The following is a 23,235-nucleotide window of genomic DNA, read 5'->3' as shown; positions in this document are numbered from 1 at the left end:
TGAGTGTGTGTAGTATGTATTTGCTTTTGTGCAGACAGTTTAATCATTACATTTTAGGATCTTCACAGCTTTTTTTCTGTAATAACTGCCACCTCTTGATAAATGCCCACAGTAATGTGTTATTACACAGTATGTCTTTCTATAACTTGCACATGGTAGAGGTACACTTATTACATATTTTTTGTTTACATGAAGAAAAATTTGTAAAAAATGCTTTGTTTCATTTTAAAAAAAATGATAAAATAACAATTATTTCAAATTTCAAAGCTAATTAACAACAAATAATTACCCTCTTAACAGATTTCACATTTTGTGTCTGCATTTCAATTTCCATTCAGTCTTCAGTCTGGCTCTGTCCCTCTAACACTATACTTTCATGCAACTGAACTTGCCGGGGTTAAGCTTGTAGTCCCAGCTTAAGTTAGTAATTGCTCTTTCTTAAGTAAATACTTGCTATACATATTGATATTGTTGATCCTATCTCCTCCCCATGAACTTCTTCCTTTATTAGTCTATAACTGAAACTCTTGTTTTATATTGTTTTGATTTTTCCCATCACTCCTGACATACTATGAAATCTTCCTCCGTTTGTCCTATAAAGGCTGATGTTCTTCAGGATTACATCCTCAATTTAGTCTCCTTCTTTAATTCAACACACTCATACAACTCTGAGAACATAAGCAGTTCTCATAATGGCAGTATGAATCATCAGGCAGAAGAGCAACCATCCATAGATGGGCACAGCCTAATCCACAATTATCTTTCTAAAAAGCAGGCATAAGTGTTGAAATAAGAGAGAGATTTGAAGATGTAATACTGCTGCTTTGAAGACTAAAGAGACAGCCGTGAGCCAAGGAATATCGGCAGCTTTTAGAAGTGAGAAAAGGCAAAGAAATGGCTTCTCCCTTAAAGTCCCCAGAAGAAATGCAGCTCTGTCAATACCTTGATTTTAGCCCAGTAAAACCCATTTCATTTTTTGTAACATATAGAACTGTTGTAAATTTGTGCTGTTTATGCCACTAAGTTTGTGGTAAATAGGCATAGTAACAATAGGAACTAATATATAGACCTACACAAATGTGCCAGACTTCTGACAAAACGGCCAAAGCAATTCAATGGAAGGAGGGCAAATGTTTCAACAAATGATGGAGCTGAAAGAACTGAATATCCATAGGTAAAAAGAGAAAGATAAAGAAACTTGAGCTAATATATTACACAAAAATTAACTCAAAATGGATTGTGGACTTAAATAGAAAAAATGAAAACAAGGGAAAAATGATAAATTGGCCTTCATCAAAATTTAAAAAAATATTGCTCTGTGAAAGCCAATGTGAAGAAGATGAAAGAACAAGCTTCAGACTAGGAGAAAATATCTGACTATGATATACCTGGCAAAGGAGTTGAATCTAAAATATATAAAGAATCCCAAAACTCTACAGAAAATAAACAATGTAATCAGGAAATGGTTAAAAGACATGAACAGAGACCTCACCAAAGAGGACATGAAGGAGGCAAATAGGCACATGCTTGGTATCCAGCCAGCATTATAAACCATTTGAAAAATAATATAAATTAAAACCACAATGAGATATAACTACATGTTGATTATAATAGCTAAAATAAAAAAAAAAATAGTGACAACACCAAATGCTGGGGAGGATGTATAGGAGCAAGTCTTTCAAACATCACCAGTAGGAACGTAAAATGTGACAGCTACTTTGGAAAACAGTTTAGCAATTTCTTAAAAAAATAAACAGGGAATTACTATATGGTTCAGTAAATGTAGGGTTTGAGCACTTATTTCATAGTTATGAAACTTTTGTTGATAAAAAACAAGTACACACATATATACAGTAACTTTATTCATAATAGCCATGACCTGGAAACAACCTGGATGTTTTTCAATGGGTGAATGGTTAAAATGTGGTATACTCCTGCCTTGGAATCCTACTGAATGTGCTGTTGATACATGCAACAAAAATGTTGGGTGTAACAACATTGGATGTTTTCTTGAATAAATATCAAGAAAATTTTGCTAACTGAAAATGCCAATATGTAAAGTTCACAAACAGTATGATTCCATTTATATAATATTTTTGAAATGATGAAATTATAGAAATGGAGATCATATTAGTAGTTACCAGGGTTTAAGGAGTGATTAGAGGCAGGCAAATAAGTAGGTGTTACTCTAAAGGCAACATGAGGGAATCTTGTGGCAATGGACATATTTTGCACCTTGAGAAAATCAATGTTGGTATCCTGGTTAAAATACTATCCTATAGCTTTGCAAGAAGTTACCACTAAAAAACTGATTGAGTATACCAGATCTCACTGTATTATCTTCCAACCGCATGTGAATCCACAATTATCCAAATATCTCAGAAAGTTTAATTAAAAAACTATATTTATTAAAACCTAGTAGGTGCTCAGTAAATATTTGGTGGAATTAACAGATCAATCAATGAGTTCTTTAGACACAAACATCACCTTAACACAAACACTTCAAAAATGATCTAATTTTTAAAAAGAAAGGAGATACAGCAAATTTGGCATACTTTAGATAGTCAAATATTTTTTCAGTAAATGCTTAATCTAAGAATGATATTCCAAACCAATGATTTTGAAATAATACAACTAGGAAATGATAACTAATTTGCTTTTGAACAACAAAAACAAGAATAAAATCTAGCATTCTAGCATTCTAATCTAACTCATACTTTATGCATAGATAACATCACAGGCCATACACAATCTGTGTACAGTTGTTATCTGATTTAATAGCTCTTGTGTTTTGTTGACATGTAAGAAGAATGGGAGACATTTGTTGAATTGTTTTTAAATGTATAATTTACAAAAGTAGAGGAAAATCACTGTGTCAAAGGGTTTTGTTGTAGTATTATTTTAATTCTAGTTTTCTTAACTAAGGGTGGACCCAATTTGGTGATACAATGAGAATTTAAAATAATTACGTAAAATAGAAAATGATAACTACTTTCAGAGAATTTATAATTTAAAATGGGATGGTCATATCCTATATTTAGGATAATACATTTTTTCTATTTGATAACTATGATTATTATAGTTATCATATATGATAACTAAGTATGATACACTGCCTAATATATTACCTTCAGCATACAAGGTACTTAAATGTTTATTAGGTTAAATTTCAGTATTATTTAAGCTGCCATGAATACTCAGAGAGGAAATATCTCACTATGTGCTATTACTGACTGAAAAATAATTCTAGGTTGATGTACACCTTAAAAGATTATTGAATGCGAACAAAGAATGAGTGAGGCTTTTAGTAGGATGTTAAAAAGTAAGATTTGTCACCTGTGAGGAAAAAAAATCTACATGAAAAAATTAGAAATAGTAAGAGATGGGCTGATATAGAACCTTATACCAAGGTGAATAACTTGAAGACCACAGCATTTTTTTTAAAAGCAACAAAGATAAGGCTACCTTCCCATGTATTAAAGGAGAATACGCCTTTCTTTATTTGTCTATTTTTAAGTAATAATCTTTGTGAAATATTTGTTTTTGGACCTGATAATATTTAAGGAATTATTATAAATGTAGGAGCAGAAATTATGTTGGTTGAAGCTTAATGTCACAGCTACGCATTGCACAAATTGCCCAGGGGGACAGTAAAGACAGCTAAGAAATGACTATAGTAACCACTTCCTTAAGGGCAGGCTCTATGGTTTTTCTGCACAAAATTAAGCCCTTCTTCAACTGTGGCCTCATGGGACCAGTTCATGTCTGTTAATAAAGGCTCATCAGAAAGCTATGATTTTTTTGAATACATATCTGACCCCTTATACATATTCAGCCCATGATTATCAACATGGCTGCTACCGTATGTTCAATATCAAACCTAAGTCTTGACTTTAGTCGTTTAGGCAAACATTAAATGAAAAAAATCCAAACTACTTGAACTGTCATTAAATTTAATAAAATTTTATCGATAAACGATGTGCAAAGTACTATGTATAGTTATTCATTCCTAGTGTCTGGCACATGGTAAGGACTTTTAAAGGCTGAATAAAAGAATGGATTAATCCAAATTTGTTGAGGAAAAACCATACAATCAAACAAGTACTGGGAATTAAGGAGTAACTTCTACATTAATGCATGATTTGTAGACATAAATTAATGCTTTAATGAAGTCTAATGTGTATTAAATATAGAGCACTGAAGTTTCATATAATTGCATTGATAATGCAAAATTCCATTTATACAGCTAATATTATATTAATCATATTTTCCCCTTGCCTGAATAACATAAGTATGAATACTTTAAATTAGAACTTTTAACATTTTCAGAAGCACCTTATTAAAAAGCATAAGAATCGACAGACTAAAGAAAGAATTTAATACTTCAATTATAATATCTGTAACTAATGATCATAACTAAGAAATAAATTAAAGATAAATGAAGCAACATAGTATGCACAGAAACAAAAAATATTTACATGGACTCTTACCTGAATCCACTTATCTGGAATTGCCATGGCTAGTCGATAGTCGAAACCACCTCCTCCCTGGGAAATTGGAGAGCACAGAGCTGGCATTCCTGATACATCCTGAGACAGAGAACATCACTTCTTAATGACCAAACTTTTAGTGAATATTCTGACAGTAAAGCCCAGGCAAATAAGTGAAAACAATAACAGGGGCATATATTTTAGGGCTGTTTTGGTAACATGATTGTAAAAGTAGGTAAAATCGTGATAGCACATTTCATTTCCCAACAAAACTTCTGCCTACTGTTTTCACTCCAGGCAAACTTTGATCTCGTTAAGCTATTTTTTTCTTTTCTTCAGTATCACCTAGAGAACACAAAATAGTAAAACTATTATTGTTAAAACATAGTTTCTTATTTTGAAACTTCTGTAAAACATTTTTTATTAGTTTTGTTGCTTTCATCAAGCACAAAAATGCATGTGGCAGAAATCTGCTATATTTGTTCTTTCTGTATATAGCTCTGATAGTGAGTGTATTTTTGTGAACACTAGCTTTTGATAAAATAAAATGTAGAGTTAGTACATTAAAAGTGAAACAATACAGTTGCTTTTACTATAGTAGCTTACATTTAGAAGGGGTCTTTGAGATTAGGTAGGGATTATCTTCATTTAGCAAACACAGAAACAGAGGCTTATTAAATCAGTGAAGGATCTCTCAAGATAGAGAATTTTTTTTTTTTTTTTTTTTTTTTTTTGAGACAGAGTTTTGCTCTTGTTGCCCAGGTTGGAGTGTAGTGGCTTGATCTTGGCTTAATGTAACCTCCACATCCCAGGTTAAAGCAATTCTCCTGCCTCAGCTTCCCAAGTAGCTGGGATTACAGGCGCCCACCACCACTCCCGGCTAATATTTTTTGTATTTTTAGTAGAGATGGGGTTTCACCATGTTGGCCAGGCTGGTCTCAAACTCCTGACCTCAAGTGATCCACCTGTCTCGACCTCCCAAAGCCCTGGGATTACAGGCATGAGCTACCGCACCTGGCCAAGACAGAGGATTATTAATGGTAGAGCTAGAATTCAGATATCAAGGTTTTTGACAGTACGTCCTTTCTACTCTTTTATGCCACAACTAGACAATTAGTAATCCAATAATTAGTCAAATAAATAAAATTAATGTAACAAAATATATTATTAAGACAATGATAGGAAAATATGAACTAAGTGCTATCAGTTCTAATTCTACAATATCTTTCAAGTAAGTCACTTTCCATTGCTCCATTACCACAGCCACAATCTTATTTAACCTTCATTACTGCTGGTCTAGACCATATCCAAATGGCAGTCCCCATTTCCATGTTCTCTTTATACTAACTGCTGCCAAATTCATGTCTTATGAGAGACTCTGCTCCTATTACTGCCCTTCAATAGATTTCAATAGACAACAACAGAAAATTCAAATTCCTTAGCTTAGGATTCAATTCAACAATTACATATTAAGCATTTCCTATAAGATTTGCTATCTAGTTAGCTGCTTCCCTACACCCTGTTATTATTTAAGAACTCTGAAGGCACGGGTTTATAGTAGTTGGTCACTGATATACCCCAGGAATCTAGAATAGTTAAATAATACTTGGCACAAGGAGGTTATTCAGTAAATATTCATCAAGTGAATGAGTGAGTTGCTCTGAGGGATTAAAAAATAAGACATAATATCTGACTTTCTTAGATTCATAAACTAGGACCTAAATACACATAAACATATTTATGGTTTATAAAGTAGAAAAAAGATGATCAGTAGAAGTCATTTCAACAGTTCTGTTTATCAAAATATAAGTCGCATTTTCACAGACAGGATTGGATGAATATGTATTAAATATCAGGTACCATGTTAGGAACTAGAATTATAGACACAATGCCTTGTAAAAGAGTTTCAAAAGACCAAACTGTTAAGAATGACTGGTGATGGGCTGGTATTAAAGATCAAGATAAATTTTCTCAAGACAATATTAAGGCATGCTCTATATCCAGTCTCAGCGTTGTGTTAAGAAATAGAATATGCTAAGAAAAACATATGGTCATCATGAAACCCAATCATCCCATAGACAGATTTTCTGGATAAACATAGAAATCAACCCTTTTGAAAAGCTTGAAACCTATATTTATCCCTCAGGCTTCTCAAAAAAAGTATCAAAGAACTGAAACTCACCAAATCATGGCATGCAATGAGATGCCATACCAGTCATTCCTCATGATTGCTTCCTTACCTTTCTCTAGTTCTGTTTTCTTACATATTGTTACATTTATTTCCTATGATATAAATGTCTAATTTTAGTTGATCAGAGAGATGGATTTGAGACTGATCAAAGCCTTCTTCTTCAGCAATAATCATTGTTTCAGTGATTGGCTTTCTGTGCAGCAAGCAACAGGACCTAGACCGAAGCCCTGATGTTTAGGTAACAATCATATGGTCCTGACTCTTAAATCTGATTCCTAGAAAGCTGCCTCTTTGATGCATATGAGTTATTTGCAGCCCTCTTTTGAAAGTAGAAAGTTAGTGACAATTCTTTTAAAAACTTGAGGAAAAAAAAGGTAAATCATAAAGGTCATCAAAATAAACATACTCTAAATATAAAACAGTTGATGCCTAGTCATATGGCATATGAAAATGATTCTGTGTTTGGGATGAAATTAAAATCGTTTGAATTTTTTACTATCTAAAGAGCACTTATAACCATTCCAGAAGGAAAAAAAATGCCTCATTCAAAAATATTTTAATATAGAAAATATAATAATGTAAAATGGTAGATATATTTGAGCAAAATAAGGTTTCAATTTTTATAATTGTCATTATAAATAAATTCATATTTCTACTAAAGGAATTTATATAAAATTACATTGCTTATTCATTCAAATACATTCCTTTTCTTAAAAAAAAAAGTTCATGGGGATCAATTCTACATTTTTAAGAGACTCCCATTAGACAGAAAAGTGAAGTACTGAAATTGAAGTAGTTTTCAATTTAAGTAGAATAAATTGAAAGCACATCTTGTTTTTTATAAAATCTAAAACCAAGTAATATAAAGTTGGCTAAAGTCTCAAAGTTTCATTGGTAGGAACACTGATAATCAGACCAAAGCTCCCTAGATGATGAAACTACTTTACTTGAAATGAATGGAAAGATCAATGTAACAATTTAAAGTTTCATATATTAAATCATTGCTTCTTTTTCTTCAGTACCCACTTTTGATTTGTGCTGCCATTAATTGTTTGTAGTAATTTGTCATTTGTAATATCTCTGCTTCAGATTGCCATAAATATCATTGACAAAATAATTAATTTTTTGATGTTTGACAAATAAAATTCAAATATACAGAAGACAAAATTTAAAACACACTCTGATGTTAGAGATATTCAGCACATAAAGTATTATCACAAGTATTAGCAAGATGTGCTACGATCAAATGTAGGTAGGGAAGTGACTATGAAATATTACTGGGTTGCTAAATTGTATGATAGGATGTTGTTTGTTTTTTAATTGTACGTAAGAACAAGTTTCAGGAATTTAGGGCTACTGCTCTATTTCCAGAAAATACTTAGAAAGTAAAATGCCTGAATGGAATAAAACTATTCTCTATCCAAGCAATGAAATCATAACATTTATAAAATTGGAGATTTCTGATTTTGAGAAAGGATGGACATAAAAACAGTCTATACAAAAAAACAAATACTACAGGAAGGAAACTTACATTGCATTTCATGCCAATAAACTAAACACCAACAATGAAAAAATTCACCTTAATTCTGACTCCTTATAACAATAGTCTTACTATTTTTATATGCCAACCACTTACATAGAAAAGTTTTAACATGCTAAATTCAATTTTAATAATAATTCCTAGTTAGAGAACTTAGAAAACCAGAGGGATTTTAGCACTAAATCTAAATTAGCATAAGCATTTAACAAACTTCTTAATTTATCACATTTATCATCAAGAGGGGAATTGTCAATTATGCATATACGGAATTATATCATTACAGTGCAGCTTTGGGACAGTTAATCACAAATCTTCAAGAATCATGAATAACTAGTGAATACTTGACAATCTGAGAGCAATAACATAAACAAGAAAGGTAGGTAATCACATCAGAAAAAGAAAGGCTTCAGAGAAGCTAGCAGGCAGTGATCCATCCCATCTCTAATGATTGAGCCACAAAAGAAAAAAATAATAATAAATGGACAGAAACACATTAATATTCAATTCTTTTCTCTGCTGAAGGTCTCATGGTAGAAGGGCCTGTCCACTGATTAGGATATTTAACTTTCTAACCGCTGGCATTTTCTTTTTAACAATAGAATGGTGACAAGTAATTAGTATACATTACCTCTTAATAGGGAAACAGTGAATTCTAAATAATGTGTCACCCATACAAGACAGCTGCACTATACTCAGGGTAGAATTTCATTTACATGATTATTGACAACATGAGATTGATTAATCAAATATGTATGTTGACAAAATGCTCTCTATTAAAGGGGGTCAGAAGGTAAGACATCACTAAGGCTTTACCTCAGCAATTGTTATAGAATCTGGATACAACGTGTGAGCCAAATGATTTGCCAACATGAGGTAAGTCAAGGCATCTTCATCTACTTGTAGTCCGAAATATTCACTGTAATCACCTGAAAAACCTTGACCTTAGGAAAAGAAAATCAATAAGGATTATATTAATAAGCAAGACTTAACTCTGCACAAATACATCTGCCAATTAGTTTGTTTATATGAATTTTGTTATTGTAGCAAAGTTTAATGATAACGTGACCATCAGTAAATATACTGACTAGTTTAATGAAAACATATTCATCAGCAAATATACTGACTTAGAAAAGTACTACACGTCAACATTCAGAGTTCAATCTTGCAAATCAATTCTGTTTGACAAATGCACACACACAAGTAAAACAAAGCACTTTAAAGATTTAATTTAACCAAATTATAAGGCAAAAAAAGTGAAATCAATACTAAAGAGAATTCTGAATATCAAATTTTCAATACATTTTCTGTCATATTAAGATGTTAATGTTAGCTTGTAATAGATCCCTTTGAGGTAAGGAAAAGAAAACAGGAAAACCCTAATAAAATTGAGACATGATATTTATATTATTTCAAACATGTACTTGAATTTATGCAATATGGAGTTTCCTATGATAAAGAGATTACATACTCTCAAACTTTCTCCTACTTCCTCTTCTACCACCTCCTAATTTTAGTTAGTTACAGAATATTTCACTTACTAGGGTTATACCATTTACTTTCTGTTCTTTCAGTAACTTACTCTTCTTGCTATAATAAAATCAAATTTGTGCTCAACATCAGCCTTTTTTCCTGTTTCTCTATATCTAAGTTCTATTGATTTTTTTTTTCAGTTTTCTGGATTCTATCTCTGAGGGATATTTTCAATTATAATTATGGAACTCTTATCCTTCAAGCTCTTTCATGTTTATATTTCAGCAGCAATATAATTGTCAAGTTTCTCATTTTTGTTTGATACTGTCATTCCTTAATTTAAAAATATTTAATTGACAAAAACTGTGTATTCAAGGTTTCCACGGTACTGATTTGATATAGGTATACACTGTGTGCTGATTACTACACTCAAATTAACACATTCATCACCACCCATAGTTACCATTTGTGTGTGTCTGTATATGTGTGTGTGTGTGGGGAGGGGGGTAAAGATATCTAAACTCTGCTCTCATCAAATACCATGTAATATTATTAACTATAGTTACATTAGATTCCATATAGCTTATGCACCTTAAAACAAAAGTTTGTGCCCTTTGACCAATACCTCTCCATTCCTTCCACTCCCTAGCCCCTGGCAACCATCATTCAACTAGCAAATTTTTGAGTCACATTTTATAAGACTTTTGCAGACATTGCTCCTGGCAATAGAATACTATGAGTCCAATTACTTTTTTTTTTTTCATGCATACAGGTAAACTGCAGGTAAATTCATTACCTCCTGATGAATCTGATGAATTTCTCTTTATTGCTGAGTTTATAAATTAAATACTGGGTCTTGATATTAATTAGTTTATCTCAACTTTTCTGGTATTATATTTGATCTTTTGCTGTGCAGTTTCAGGGATTTTGTATGTTGCGTTCCCTCATTCCAAGGGAGACAAACATGTTAAGTAACTTAGAATATTTTTCTTTACCATTTCTTGGATTCTCTATCCATAAAAAGCACATCCCATATCTATAAACTTTGGTTCATTTCTCTAATACCACAAATCCCTGGAATATACCCCTCTCTCATGAGGGAGTTTCTGCAGGGGCACTTAGGTGTTTAGGAAAGGATTTTTCTTAACTTTTGCCATCCTTGCCTTTGTATACCATAAGTAAGCTTCCCCGAAACTGGAAAATAGGTATCAATGAAATCTGTTGTGTTTTACAGATTTGACTTCTTTCCTAGGAACATTTCAAGCAGGCAGCATCATGAGTCAGATCGAGCAGTAGCACACGTTGAATGTTTAGCTTCTGTTCTTGGCAGTCACTTTTTAAGATTTACACTCAAGTTTTTCACCCCCTTTTTGTTTTGACTGTTTATTGCTGCTGAATACTTGGCTATGAAAAAATAATAATAAGTGGCCAGGTGCAGCAGCTCACACCTGTAATCCCAACACTTTGGAAGGCCAAGGTGGGCGGATCACCTGAGGTTAGAAGTTAGAGACCAACCTGGCCAACATGGTGAAACCTAGTCTCTACTAAAAAAAAAAAAAAAAAAAAAAGGAAAAAAAATTACCCAGGCATGATGGCGGGCGCCTGTAATCCTAACTATTCTAGAGGCTAAGGCAGGAAAATGGCTTGAACCGGAGAGACGGAGCTTGCAGTGAGTGGAGATCGTGCCACTGCACTCCAGCCTTGGCAACAAAATGAGACTCTGTCTTAAAAAAATAAATAAATAATAATAACAATAATTGTTCCCATGTCATCTATTGAGGGATTAGTATTCTGTGATTCCACTTTATACAACTTTTAAACTGAGAGTCTGATGAATATTTTTAATTTTCAAATTAATGTATAATTTAATTTTAACCAGGTGAATCTATAATTAAAATATATATTTTATTCAATGTGCAATATGTAAAAACCTATGCATTCGCAATTGTTCTCACTTATTTTTAATTTTCATTAGAAGTACTGTAGGATTCACATCCTGAGGGATAAATGGCTTCCTCAAAAAAAATTTTAAGCTATATACTAATAACAGCATATTAAGTATATATATATATAAATCTTTTTTTTAGACAGAGCTTCGCTCTTGTTGCCCAGGCTGCAGTGCAATGGTGCAATCTCAGCTCACCCCAACCTCCGCCTCCTGGGTTCAAGCAATTCTCCTGTCTCAGACTCCAGAGTAGGTGGAATTACAGGCATGCACCACCACACCTAGCTAATTTTTTGTATTTTTAGTAGAGATGGGGTTTCTCCTTGTTGGTCAGGCTGGTCTCAAACTCCTGACCTCAGGTGATCCACCCATCTTGGCCTCCCAAAGTGCTGGGATTATAGGCATGAGCCACTGCACTCGGCCTTACATAGATATCTTTAAAGGAAATTATTATCTTTTGCTTACTTATAAAATGTACTTAATACTGTACCACTTGTCAAAATTGGACAATAAATTACAGCAGAGAAGGCATACATAATAGAACTAATAAAATCAAGACACCAGCAATGGTCATTGAAGCTTCTGCAATTAACTCCAAGCCTGATTATGATAGTCTAGTTAAAAAAAAAAAAGAAATCAAATCATTCGTTACATCTGTAATATATCAGGTAACCTACCTATTCCATGGTGATGGTAAAGCATGGATGTAACACCATCAAAACGAAATCCATCAAAGCGATATTCTTCCAACCACCATCTTATGTTTGACAGAAGAAACCTTAAAACTTCCCAGCTAAGATAGAAAAGAAATATGTATTTAAGCAAATGTAAAGAGCGTTTTGCTTCACTGTTATAAATGTTTGCTATTAACTAAAATTATAACGCTCTATCTCAAGAATCATGATGTTCAAGAAACATAACATATGTAAAAACCAGAAAACTACTAACAAGTATCTATCTCATTTGGTTGATGAAACTCATTCTAAAAGGAAAAATTATTAATTAATTTTTATTGAAAAAAGTCACTTAATATCTAAGCAAATTTAGGGAAAAAAATGTTTAACATGAACTCCAAAATCAGGAACCCTGTCTTATTCAATGCTGTGTTCCCAGCAACCAATGAAGTGATGACTACATAGTAGTGCTCAAAAAAAAAGCAAAAGAATAAACTCTATTATCCATCCCTGAATTTTTAAAAAGCCTTTTCATGTAATATAACCATAGTTACGTGATTTTTCTCCTTTCAGAAAATGAATTTTCATTATTGGTAGAAAAATGTAATTTCAATGACTTTTTGCTTAAAATATATCCTCATGCTACAATTTCAAACAGATATGATTCGGTATTAAAAAAAAAGAAAATCAACCACATGGTAAGCAATATTACATTGACTAAACTGTTGTTTTGCGGAGGTAAAAAAAGAAAACCTAATTACCAAAAACCACATACGAATAAAGCACAAAGTTTTACCAAAGAGTCCCATATCCATAAAAACAGAAGGAAAACAAAGAAACTGTATAACTCAATTAAAAACACCACATGAAACAAGTCTGTTTTGGACAATTGAAAATAAAGCATCATCAATTAGTATTTTCTTTAGTCATATAGTTATGGTTGAGTTCTCTCTCTTATTATAACTGTGGTTTTAAGGCTTTAATACCTCATTTAGTTTAATGGCAAAGCTCCGTAATAGTGTACACAAATCTTTAGCCTGGTTGAAATTTATGTATTTTTAAAACCTTCCATATATTAAACAGTGATCTGACATAAATGAAGATTAAGTCATCAAAGTTAACTTCAGAACTGTAAATCCAAACTTTGGGGAAAGATGAGTGTTGTTAGTAATTAACTGTTTTAAATAAGTTACTTTGACTTTTGAAAACTAACTAAATTAAAAAAAAAAAAAGTAAAGAAAAGAAATCCAAGCAATCTAGTAGATATAAGAAGGAGTGGGGAGGTTAAGATTTTAAGGTTAAGCAATGTTGAAGGTAATATTTGCTTATGTTTCGATTAATGCACATTCATATAGTTTAAGGGGAGAAATCCTGTTTAACAAGAAGACATGAATAGAAACAAAGAGATATTTTTGAACTGTATAAGATCAAAATCACTCAATTTTGCATAGAAATTTCAATTACTATATTGTTTATAGTTTTCTTAAATTAATAAATTTTATTTTTTAGAGTTTTGCATTCACAGCAAAATTGAAAGGAAGGTACAGAGTTCCCTGTCCACAAATGTATATCTGTATTTTGTAACAAGTTTGGTATATGAGAATTTCAGAAAGACTTGAATAAAATTGCATACAAATAATCATTTGAAAATAATTTTTTGAAACTAATATATTCTTATAAGTAAAGGAAAAAATAAATGAATTATATTGCAATTCAATGAAAAACAGAAGATGGAAATCATGTAACTTGATCACTGAAAAGAAAGAATTGCCTAGTGTGACAGATGTTATTAAAGGTCAAGGTAGTAAAAGTCCTATTGATTTCTTTTACCACAATATTTAATCTATTCTATTCTTGACCAAACGAGGAAATAAACTGTTTTTAAAATATTAAAAGAAAAGGACACATTTGGGAATAACTATGTTAGTAGACAGATTCTTGGCATGTATGAACAACAACAAAAATTCCTGTGATAGAAAAGAAACAATAGTGACAATGGAGCATATAATTAAAAAGTTCTCATGGGTTAAAAAATGCATTCTATTCTCAGATCTCTGAAATATTCTTACACACTGTCTAAAAAAAACAGTCTGTTAAAAACTACAAGATTAAAGTGATAGATCAAATTTCTAGTGCTTTTAAATTTATTTTATATTTTATGAATCATTAATGAAATAAAAAACAAAATTTGATGAGAGTAAATTATCTAGAACAAAATAGTAAAGAACCAAAATCTAGAAAAGTTTTATTTTTTAACCAAATATCAGGAAATGGATTTAGAAAAAAAGCCAAATATAAAATTTTAAAGTTAGTAGCTGCAAGTGGAAAGCCAAAGTTAAAAGTATTAATTCTCCCGCTAAATAGATTTTCTAAAACTAGATTATTAGTACCATTTATGCAAAAATAACTAGTCCTATAAGGGTAGCATTTTATAAATAACTATCTTTTTTGTGTGTAAGAAAATATGAACTGCCAGTTTCTAAGGATAGTAGTCTTAGTTATGCTATATTAAATGTTCTGCACAAAAGCACAACCTTTTCATATATAATTATAAAATTCTTAGTATACATTACTGGAAAGAAAAAAATTCTTTCCAAATCATTTTGTCTCAGAGGTACCCAGATCTCAAGAGAAATTGGAATATTCTTAGATATACATTAAAAATCCAAGTATATAAGGACATCCCGCAGAGGTACCCTGTTGTACACCCTACCTTCCAGGAGTCACATGGACCATGGAAAGGATAATCTCATACAGGAAGGAAATAGTTCACTAAATCTAAGATTTGTCTTTGAAATAGAACAAGCTTAAGGAATACATCACCAGTGAAAATACTGATTTCTGCAAGATGTTCAATATTATTTCTCCTCTCATAATTTCCAAATTCAAAACTCATAAATTCAATTTTTCCTTTTTTGGGGTGTTGAGAGAAAAAGGAGTTATGAAGTATTCCAGATTAAGACTGAATTAGAAATACCCCTCAATGTGCTCTCTAGTAATATATGAACCGAATCACCTGAACCAAAAGGTTTGCCTTGAGTAAGAGTATGAAAATGTCTGGCAAAAAGTACAGTAAAAAAGGCGATTTACTTTTTCTACCTCAAAATGTCATCAAACAGCCCATAACACAGTTGATATATCCAATTTATTAGAATCTCATAGAAATATACAGTAGAATTTGAGACACAGTTTTACTTTGGTGCGTTCCAACTTAGATTACTCCAGTGGCATATAGCTTTTAAAGCCTGTCCTTACAAGCTGCTTACTAGGAGCCTAATTTCTGAACAATTGGAGGAGCTAGATGCTAACTTCTAGAAGGTGATGCCAAAAATGTGTATATACCTCAGGGGTCACAATGAATGTGTTTAAGAAGTAACCCATTTTAGTTCTTAGCTTTATATCTTAAACTAATTAACACATATATTAGAAACTAGCACTGTGTCATTCACATTGCACATAGTTGATTGATTAATGCACTCCCAATTTATTTTTTGAAGCAAAAGCAAAATCTCTAGAATATAGCAAAAAATAATGAAATGCAATTGACTTTCCTGTGAATCATAAACCACTAAAAAATGTTTAAATCAAAGATGCCTAAAATAGAAACTGAATACATCGATGGATAATACATACATTTAAGGGTTCTGGCAATCAAACTAATCATGATTCTAATTGGCTTAGATCTCTGAAATATTCAACCTGTAATCAAGCAACGAGGATTTATTAAAGAAATTTTGTCACACACAGGTAATTCTAATATTAAGGTTTTTAAGAAATATCCTTAAAATCAAAAACTGTTGATTGTCTCACATTCTGCCAATAATCTTTATAATGAAATAAAACATAGACAAATTTTCTCAGTGAGCAACTATAATCAAATGTAATGACATTTATTTAATGAAGTTTTTTGTAATCCAAGCTTATTTGCTAATGTTCTATTTATTTGTGGTCCAGAAAAACCTCTGAGACTTCCAAAAGTTGCAACTTAGTTCACTGGATGGTACTAAACGTATTAATATTGTATATTGATAAATAAGAGACATTACTAAGCAGTGGCTAAATATAAAAAAATAAAAAGGAAAAAATCATGTTCCTCTTAGATATTCCATAGGCTTTTAGGCTGAATTAATATTAAACAGCACAACATAAAACAACAAATCAAAACCCTCATGTTTGAATCTATGTATTTCAATTGAGGCAGTAGATTGTGAGAAAAAATGAGAAAGGTATGGAATGCCAAAAAAATAAAAATAAATACAAATAAAACCTTAAATGAAAATAAAAATGACATATTTTTAGGAAGATATTCTAAAATGTTGCTTTATATATATATAGATCCCCATCACCTACATCTGGCATTTCTCCCCATGGTATCCCTCCCCAACTCCCTACCCCCGCTGTCTCTCCCCTAGTTCCCCCCCACAGACCTCAGTGTGAGATGCTCCCCTCTCTGTGTCCATGTGTTCTGATTGTTCAACATCGGCCTATGAGTGAGAACATGCAGTGTTTGATTTTCTGTTATTGTGTCAGTTTGCTAAGAGTGACAGGTTCATCAATGTCCCTACAAAGGACATGAACTCATCATTTTTTATGGCTGCATAGTATTCCATGGTGTATATGTGCCACATTTTCCCTATCCGGTGTATCATCAGTGGGCATTTGGGTTGGTAAAATGTCACTGTTTAATAACAGGTAGCATCTAACTACCTGGTTGACTTTAAAACAATAAAATAATTCATCAATCAACTTAATTTTAATGAAATTAACCAACAATTAAAAATAAAATTGTTTTGCCGAGGCGGGGGATCACAAGGTCAAGAGATCGAGACCATCCTGGTCAATATGGTGAAACCCCATATCTACTAAAAATACAAAAAATTAGCCGGGCATGGTGGCACATGCCTGTAATCCCAGCTATTCAGGAAGCTGAGATAGGAGAATTGCCTGAACCCAGGAGGCAGAGGTTGAGGTGAGCCGAGATCGCTCCATTGCACTCCAGCCAGGGTAACAAGAGCAAAACGCCATCTCAAAAAAAAATAAATACATAAAATAAAATTGTTTTGCTTATAATATATATAAATTATATTACAAACTCAGCCAATTGGAATTCAAAGAAAACTTGAAATGATCAAAAAGTAATCTAATACTAGATAACAGTTTCATCAATAATAAAATATATCTGGATTTTAGATACTAAGAATTATATGGAGGCTATTGTACATATTCATTTCAAATACTATTATGTAACGAGTAGCACAAAACTCTAGTGAACAAATTGGTTATTCAACTACTAAAAATCTGTAATAACAGAAACTTCAGAATGTAATTGTGGTTTTGAAGTTTTCAATATCACATAATTTTCTGGATTTTATTCTGTGCAACTTTATTTTATATAAATTAATATGTTGTTTAATCAGATTACATCCACTGAGCCCCAGTTACATATATCCATTAACAAGTGTTTTCTTTCCCATAAGGCCTAAATTGTACTTAGCATATTAAAATTAAATACTTCATTAAAATTAACTCTATTTGTATTATATATCATTCCAATCAGGTATTCTCTAGGAAATAAGTAGAAAAGGATGATATGGTGCTTTCATAGGCTAAATGATTCCAATTAGCTTTTTACAATAAAATAAAATACTTGAGAAATTTTCAAGTCTTGTTCTCTAATTTTACTTGTATTATTAAGATTGGTTATCTATGAAGTAAAATTAGGAAAAGGCAAACCTGAAGTGTCTGTGACTGTGAGTGTATGCACATAAAGAGTGAGAGAGAGTGTGTGTGTGTATATGTATATGTGTATGTGTGTGTATGTGTGTGTGTGTGTGTGTGTGTTTATTTGTAGGAATTGACAGTTGACAGCAGTGAGAACAAAAGTGAATGCTAATGGTCTGATAGGATGGAAAGAGACAAATGTAAAAGAACAAATAACCCCCTCTAATAGAGCACACCTATACAAACCTAGACGGGATAGCCTACTACTACATACCTAGGCTATATGCTATATAGTCTATTGCTCCTAGGCTACCAACCTATATAGCATGCTACGGTACTGAATATTGGAGGCAAATGTAATGCGATGGTAAGTATTTGTGTATCTAAACAGAAAAGGTACAGTAAAACACAGCATTGTAATCTTATGAGATCACCATCTTTTATGTGGTTGCTTGTTAAAATGTTATGTGGTACATGACTTTACATACATATAGACACAGGTACATACACACACACACCCATGTTTTTCAAACAAGTTTAAAAAATCCTACCTTATCTATAAAATAAATCTAATAACTAGTTCAAATCAAAATAAGTTACAGTGACTTGAACATATGTAATATACATCATGATAAAAATATCAATACCATAATTGGCAATCAGCTTTTAAAGAGCTTATTTTAAAGGTAAAAGTTTGAAAAAGTTAACAAGGAATATACTCTTTATTTTTTCCCCCTTCTGGATTATTTCTAATAAATTAACCAGGATATTTAAATAAGCTACTATAATAATTTTATAATTGAAAAAATACATTCCTCAACTTGATAATTTCCCATTATCTCACTTAAATTTGTAATTATGTGTATATATTTATTTACTTATTTTTAGTCAGTTAGGCCTGAGCCATGGTGTCTGGCTCTAATGAGTATCAAAAATAAATTAGAATAAAGATCTTATACAAACATAAGGTGTCTGGGAACTGGTTTATGTTCCAGTGTGAAATAATTATTTTACATACACTATAATAGGACTTTCCTTCACTATCATCTCAGAATGATATGTTAGGACAATATTCAAAGAAAACCATATTACAATGTATATAAAGATGTAGATATTTAAGATAATATTATAGTAGCTATTTTGAAGATGGAACAATGTACTTTGAGACCAAAAATGGTTAAAAATTTTAGAGAGGAGATGAACTGGAAAAAACTAGTTGTACAGCGATTGAGGGAGGGCAAGCTGAAAATATGGAGGTGCACAGCTCTTCAAAAAATGAATGGTGTGTGTGTGTGCATGCATTCATGTGTGTGTGTTTTAGGAGTGAGAAATCAAGGAAAATATACAGGGTCTGCTATTGATTATATTTAAATTTCAAATATCACTTGTCAATGGTATTCAAATTTGCACTAGCTTTGCTGAATAATATATGTTTGCAATTTTATTTGGATACATTCTCACAAACAAAAAGCAAAAGGAGCTAGTTTTCATTGGGCTGACTGGAGTGGACCAAAATAGAAAGAAAAAAATGTGATATTATATAGAAAAGAAAAAGGAATTCAAAGCCACCAAAGTGTCTACTAGCTTTCAGACTCCCCATATTATACAGCCTCATTTAATAAGGCTGTGATATGGTATTATGTGGTTTGGAAAACTGAGGTTTAGAAAAGTTAAAAAATAGTGTACAGGTCACTCAAGTAATAGGAACAGGTGCAACTCAACCTTTTGAATCTGAAACCACACCTCTTAACTACAATTTTATATTCTATATTTAGCATGACTACATTAAAAATTATTTCTTGTTTTTGGCAATTTCCCTGGTACAACATTTTTTAAACCTTGTAATTCCTACATATCCATAATTTTAATATGTGGTCATACTAGTTGTATTAGTTAATCTTCTCTAAGCCTTGGTTTTCCACAATGTAAAATGGAAGATATTTCTGCACCCTCCTGAATGGAGATTAAATGAAATGGATATAACGTCATGGCAGTGTTTGATATAGTGCCAATCAATGAGAGTTCCTATTAAATAATAAACACATTTTGAATATTTGTTTAAATATTACATATAAATTGCATTTATGACTATATCAATGTGTTCTATTAGTTGTGATTTTTTTACACTGAAATAAATCATAAAGATAAGCATGTTTTAGCTAATATCAAAGCTAAATAATCCTTTTTTAAAATTCAGCATTTATTTTTCCCAGAGTTGTATTTTATTTACCTATTTGTACACTGAAAATGCATTTCTTAAGTACTGCTTTGTACCAGGCACAATGCCAGGTGCTGGGTACACAGCCATGAATAGCAAATACAAAACATCAATTTGTGTGGAGTTTAGAGTTTAACAGGAGAAACAGACATTTTACAACTACTAACACAAACACATTTAATTACAATAGCAATTAATAACACAAAGAATAAATACGGTGGTATGAGACTGTATTGAGAGAGAAACAGTTAATCTACTCTGAGGAAGTGAAGTAAGCTTCTCAGAAAGTGATAGTGAAAGCTGAAGCCCATATATAACACTCATTCAAAGTTATTGGAAATAACCTTACATTAGTTCAGAAAAGCCCCCAATCCACTTTTGACAGGCACAGCAGGAATATATTTTTATTGCATACTATCAGTTCACTAGTGTAATCTTTAACATAGGACTTCCTTTAAAGACAGATTCAACATGGTCAACAAAATTAGATTTTTTGGAAAGGCATCTATTAAATTAATCATCTTAGTTCAAGCTCCTATATCAAATTGTCATAGACAGGGTAGATTATAGACAACAGAAACTTGTTCCTCATAGTTCTGGAGGATGGAAGTCCAAAATCAGGGTGCCAGCATGGTCAGATTCTGGTACCCACTTGTCACTGTATCTGCACATGGTAGAAAGAGAGTGAGGAAGCTCTCTGGGGTCCCTTTTCTAAGGGCACTAATCCATTCAGAGTGTGAAGCCCTTCCAAAGGCCCTACCTCCTAATATCACCACCTTAGAGATTAGAATTCCAACGTACAAATTTCAGAGGGATAGAAACATTCAGAAACAAAAGGAAGAAAGGAAGAAGAAATAATAAAATAACATTTTTCTGTATGTGTTAATTTTATGTGACTGACACCCCACATAGTGCTTAACTATTCTTTCTTGTTTTAATCACATTTCTCCAGATTTTTTCTATTTAAAGAATACTTTTGAGACAGTCTTTCTAGCAGTATGCATATCTAGAACTTCCCACTTGATACTCCTTCTGTACCAAGTCTCATCTTTTCTTGGTTGATTCATGCCCCAATTCTTGTCCTCTTCAACTCATACTCTGCTCACTCCCTGCTTTGAGAATGTGATCTTTTCCTCCTTACTACCTATGGCTCCTCAATTTCTAAACTAGCTCTCCATATGGCCTCTTATTCTTATTCCTTCCTTTTTCCTCTTCTAACTTCTTCTCCTCTCTCCCTTTCCTCTTTCTTAGCCGCTGTTCCTTCTTAGTTTTGATTGCAGAAGCAAAAGTAAAAGCCTGTCAAACTATAGTAGCAATTGCTTGTAATTCATTAAATATACACATTCATATACGATTTTGCAAAAATAAAGATATCAGGTACTCTGATGTGATGAATTTTGTGAGAAAATTATGTCATACTTCATTTAATGAAAATTAAGTATGTATAATATACAATGAAATAACACTGAATTGGGAGTCAAGAAAATTATGTTCTAGCCAATTTTGCAAAAATCAGTATATTAATTCATAATCTCTCTGAACATCAGTGTGATAATTTTTTAAAAGAGTACTAGATTATTTGCTCTCCATCTTACATATTTTTTATTTTATTTTATATTATGACAGTTTCTCTCTGTTGCCGAGCCTGGAGTGCAGTGGTGCGATCTTGACTTACTGCAACCTTCACCTCCTGGGTTCAAGAGATTCTCTTGCCTCAGCCTTTCGAGTAGCTGGGATTACAGGTGCTCCCCACCATGCCAAGCTATTCTTTTGTATTTTTAGTAGAGATGGAGTTTCACCATATTGGCCAGGCTGGTATTGAACTCCTGACTTTAATGCCCGCCTCGGTTTCCCAAAGTGTTGGGATTACAGGCATAAACCACTGTGCTTGGCCTATAAATTTAAATTTAAGGATTAATTCAAGATCAACATTTCTGAATTTTAGCATACAGACTAAATAATTTGAATGATTTCACTATATTCTACTAGAATACAGATACAAAGGTTTATGACATTAAATGTGCCTTAGACAACAATAGACTAATAGCCTGAAAAAAATGACATCCATGCTCAAAAATATTATAAAACCAAAACCAACCAGCATCACATTCCACAATCCCAACAGAAAGCCCAGCACAAGGTTCACAAGATCTTCCTGTTTCTTACATTAATGCCATGTGAGAGACAACAAAGACACAAACTGGTTCACGCAAGTTAAGTCCTGTTTTCTCAATTTAATCATAAATTATTGTCTAAATGTTAAGAACCGTATCTTACACCTTTCCTTTATATTAGCTTTAAAAAACTGACCTGAACTAAATTAATAACATACATAGAAAGCAAGCTAAGATACCTACATAATAAAATATTAACTTTTATTTTTTATTTTTATTTTTATTTTTGGAGAGAGTCTCACTTTCTTCCCAGGCTGATGTGCAGTGTCACCATCTCAACTCACTGCAGCCTGGACCTACTGGGATCAAGTTACCCTCCCACATCAGACCCCGGATAGCTGGAATGATGGGGGTGCACCACCATGCCAGGTTAATTTTTGTATATTTGTAGACCCAGAATTTTGTCACATTGCTTAGCCTAGTCTTGAACACCTGGGCTCAAGCAATCTGCCCACCTTGGCCTCCCAAATTGCTGGGATTAACTTATCTTTTAAATTCAATATTAACTCTGAAGCAGTAAAAATAAACAAACTGAAAAGTAATATATAAAGTTAAATACTGTTTTCATAGTCATTGGAAATGGAACTGACAAGAACAACAAAACTCTTCACTAAAATAAAGGCACATAAGCAATGATTATGATACTTTTTGGAAACCTGTAATAGTGGTATTTTCATGAGAAAACTAAATAAGAAGTTATTTAATTGAAATGTTCAAATAAAAGATTTTTATCTTACTTTCTTCCTTTCCTCCCACAGTTTACAATTTCTCTTTAGAGACATTTTACAGCGTGTTTACACTATAAGAAGTAA

General features: G+C 32.2%; 1 protein-coding gene across 2 annotated transcripts in view; it reads right to left on the bottom strand.

Moving 5' to 3' along the window:
- The window catches only part of GBE1 (1,4-alpha-glucan branching enzyme 1), a 271,257-nt gene that overhangs the window by 93,823 nt on the left and 154,199 nt on the right, over positions 1 to 23,235 (bottom strand). For both annotated transcript variants that reach the window (XM_064380015.1, XM_064380016.1), the window contains 3 exons: positions 12,314 to 12,429; positions 9,035 to 9,162; positions 4,491 to 4,589 (listed from right to left, as the gene is read on the bottom strand). In XM_064380015.1, the coding sequence (XP_064236085.1) occupies positions 4,491 to 4,589; positions 9,035 to 9,162; positions 12,314 to 12,429 (343 nt within the window). The remainder of the gene's footprint in view (positions 1 to 4,490; positions 4,590 to 9,034; positions 9,163 to 12,313; positions 12,430 to 23,235) is intronic.

The sequence above is a fragment of the Aotus nancymaae genome, unplaced genomic scaffold, assembly GCF_030222135.1.
Source record: "Aotus nancymaae isolate 86718 unplaced genomic scaffold, 86718_ANA_hifiasm-v0.15.2.pri h1tg000022l_1, whole genome shotgun sequence".
Lineage (NCBI taxonomy): Eukaryota > Metazoa > Chordata > Mammalia > Primates > Aotidae > Aotus > Aotus nancymaae.
The sequence above is the reverse complement of the archived record's forward strand: the minus strand, read 5'-3'. Positions and strand labels throughout refer to the sequence as shown.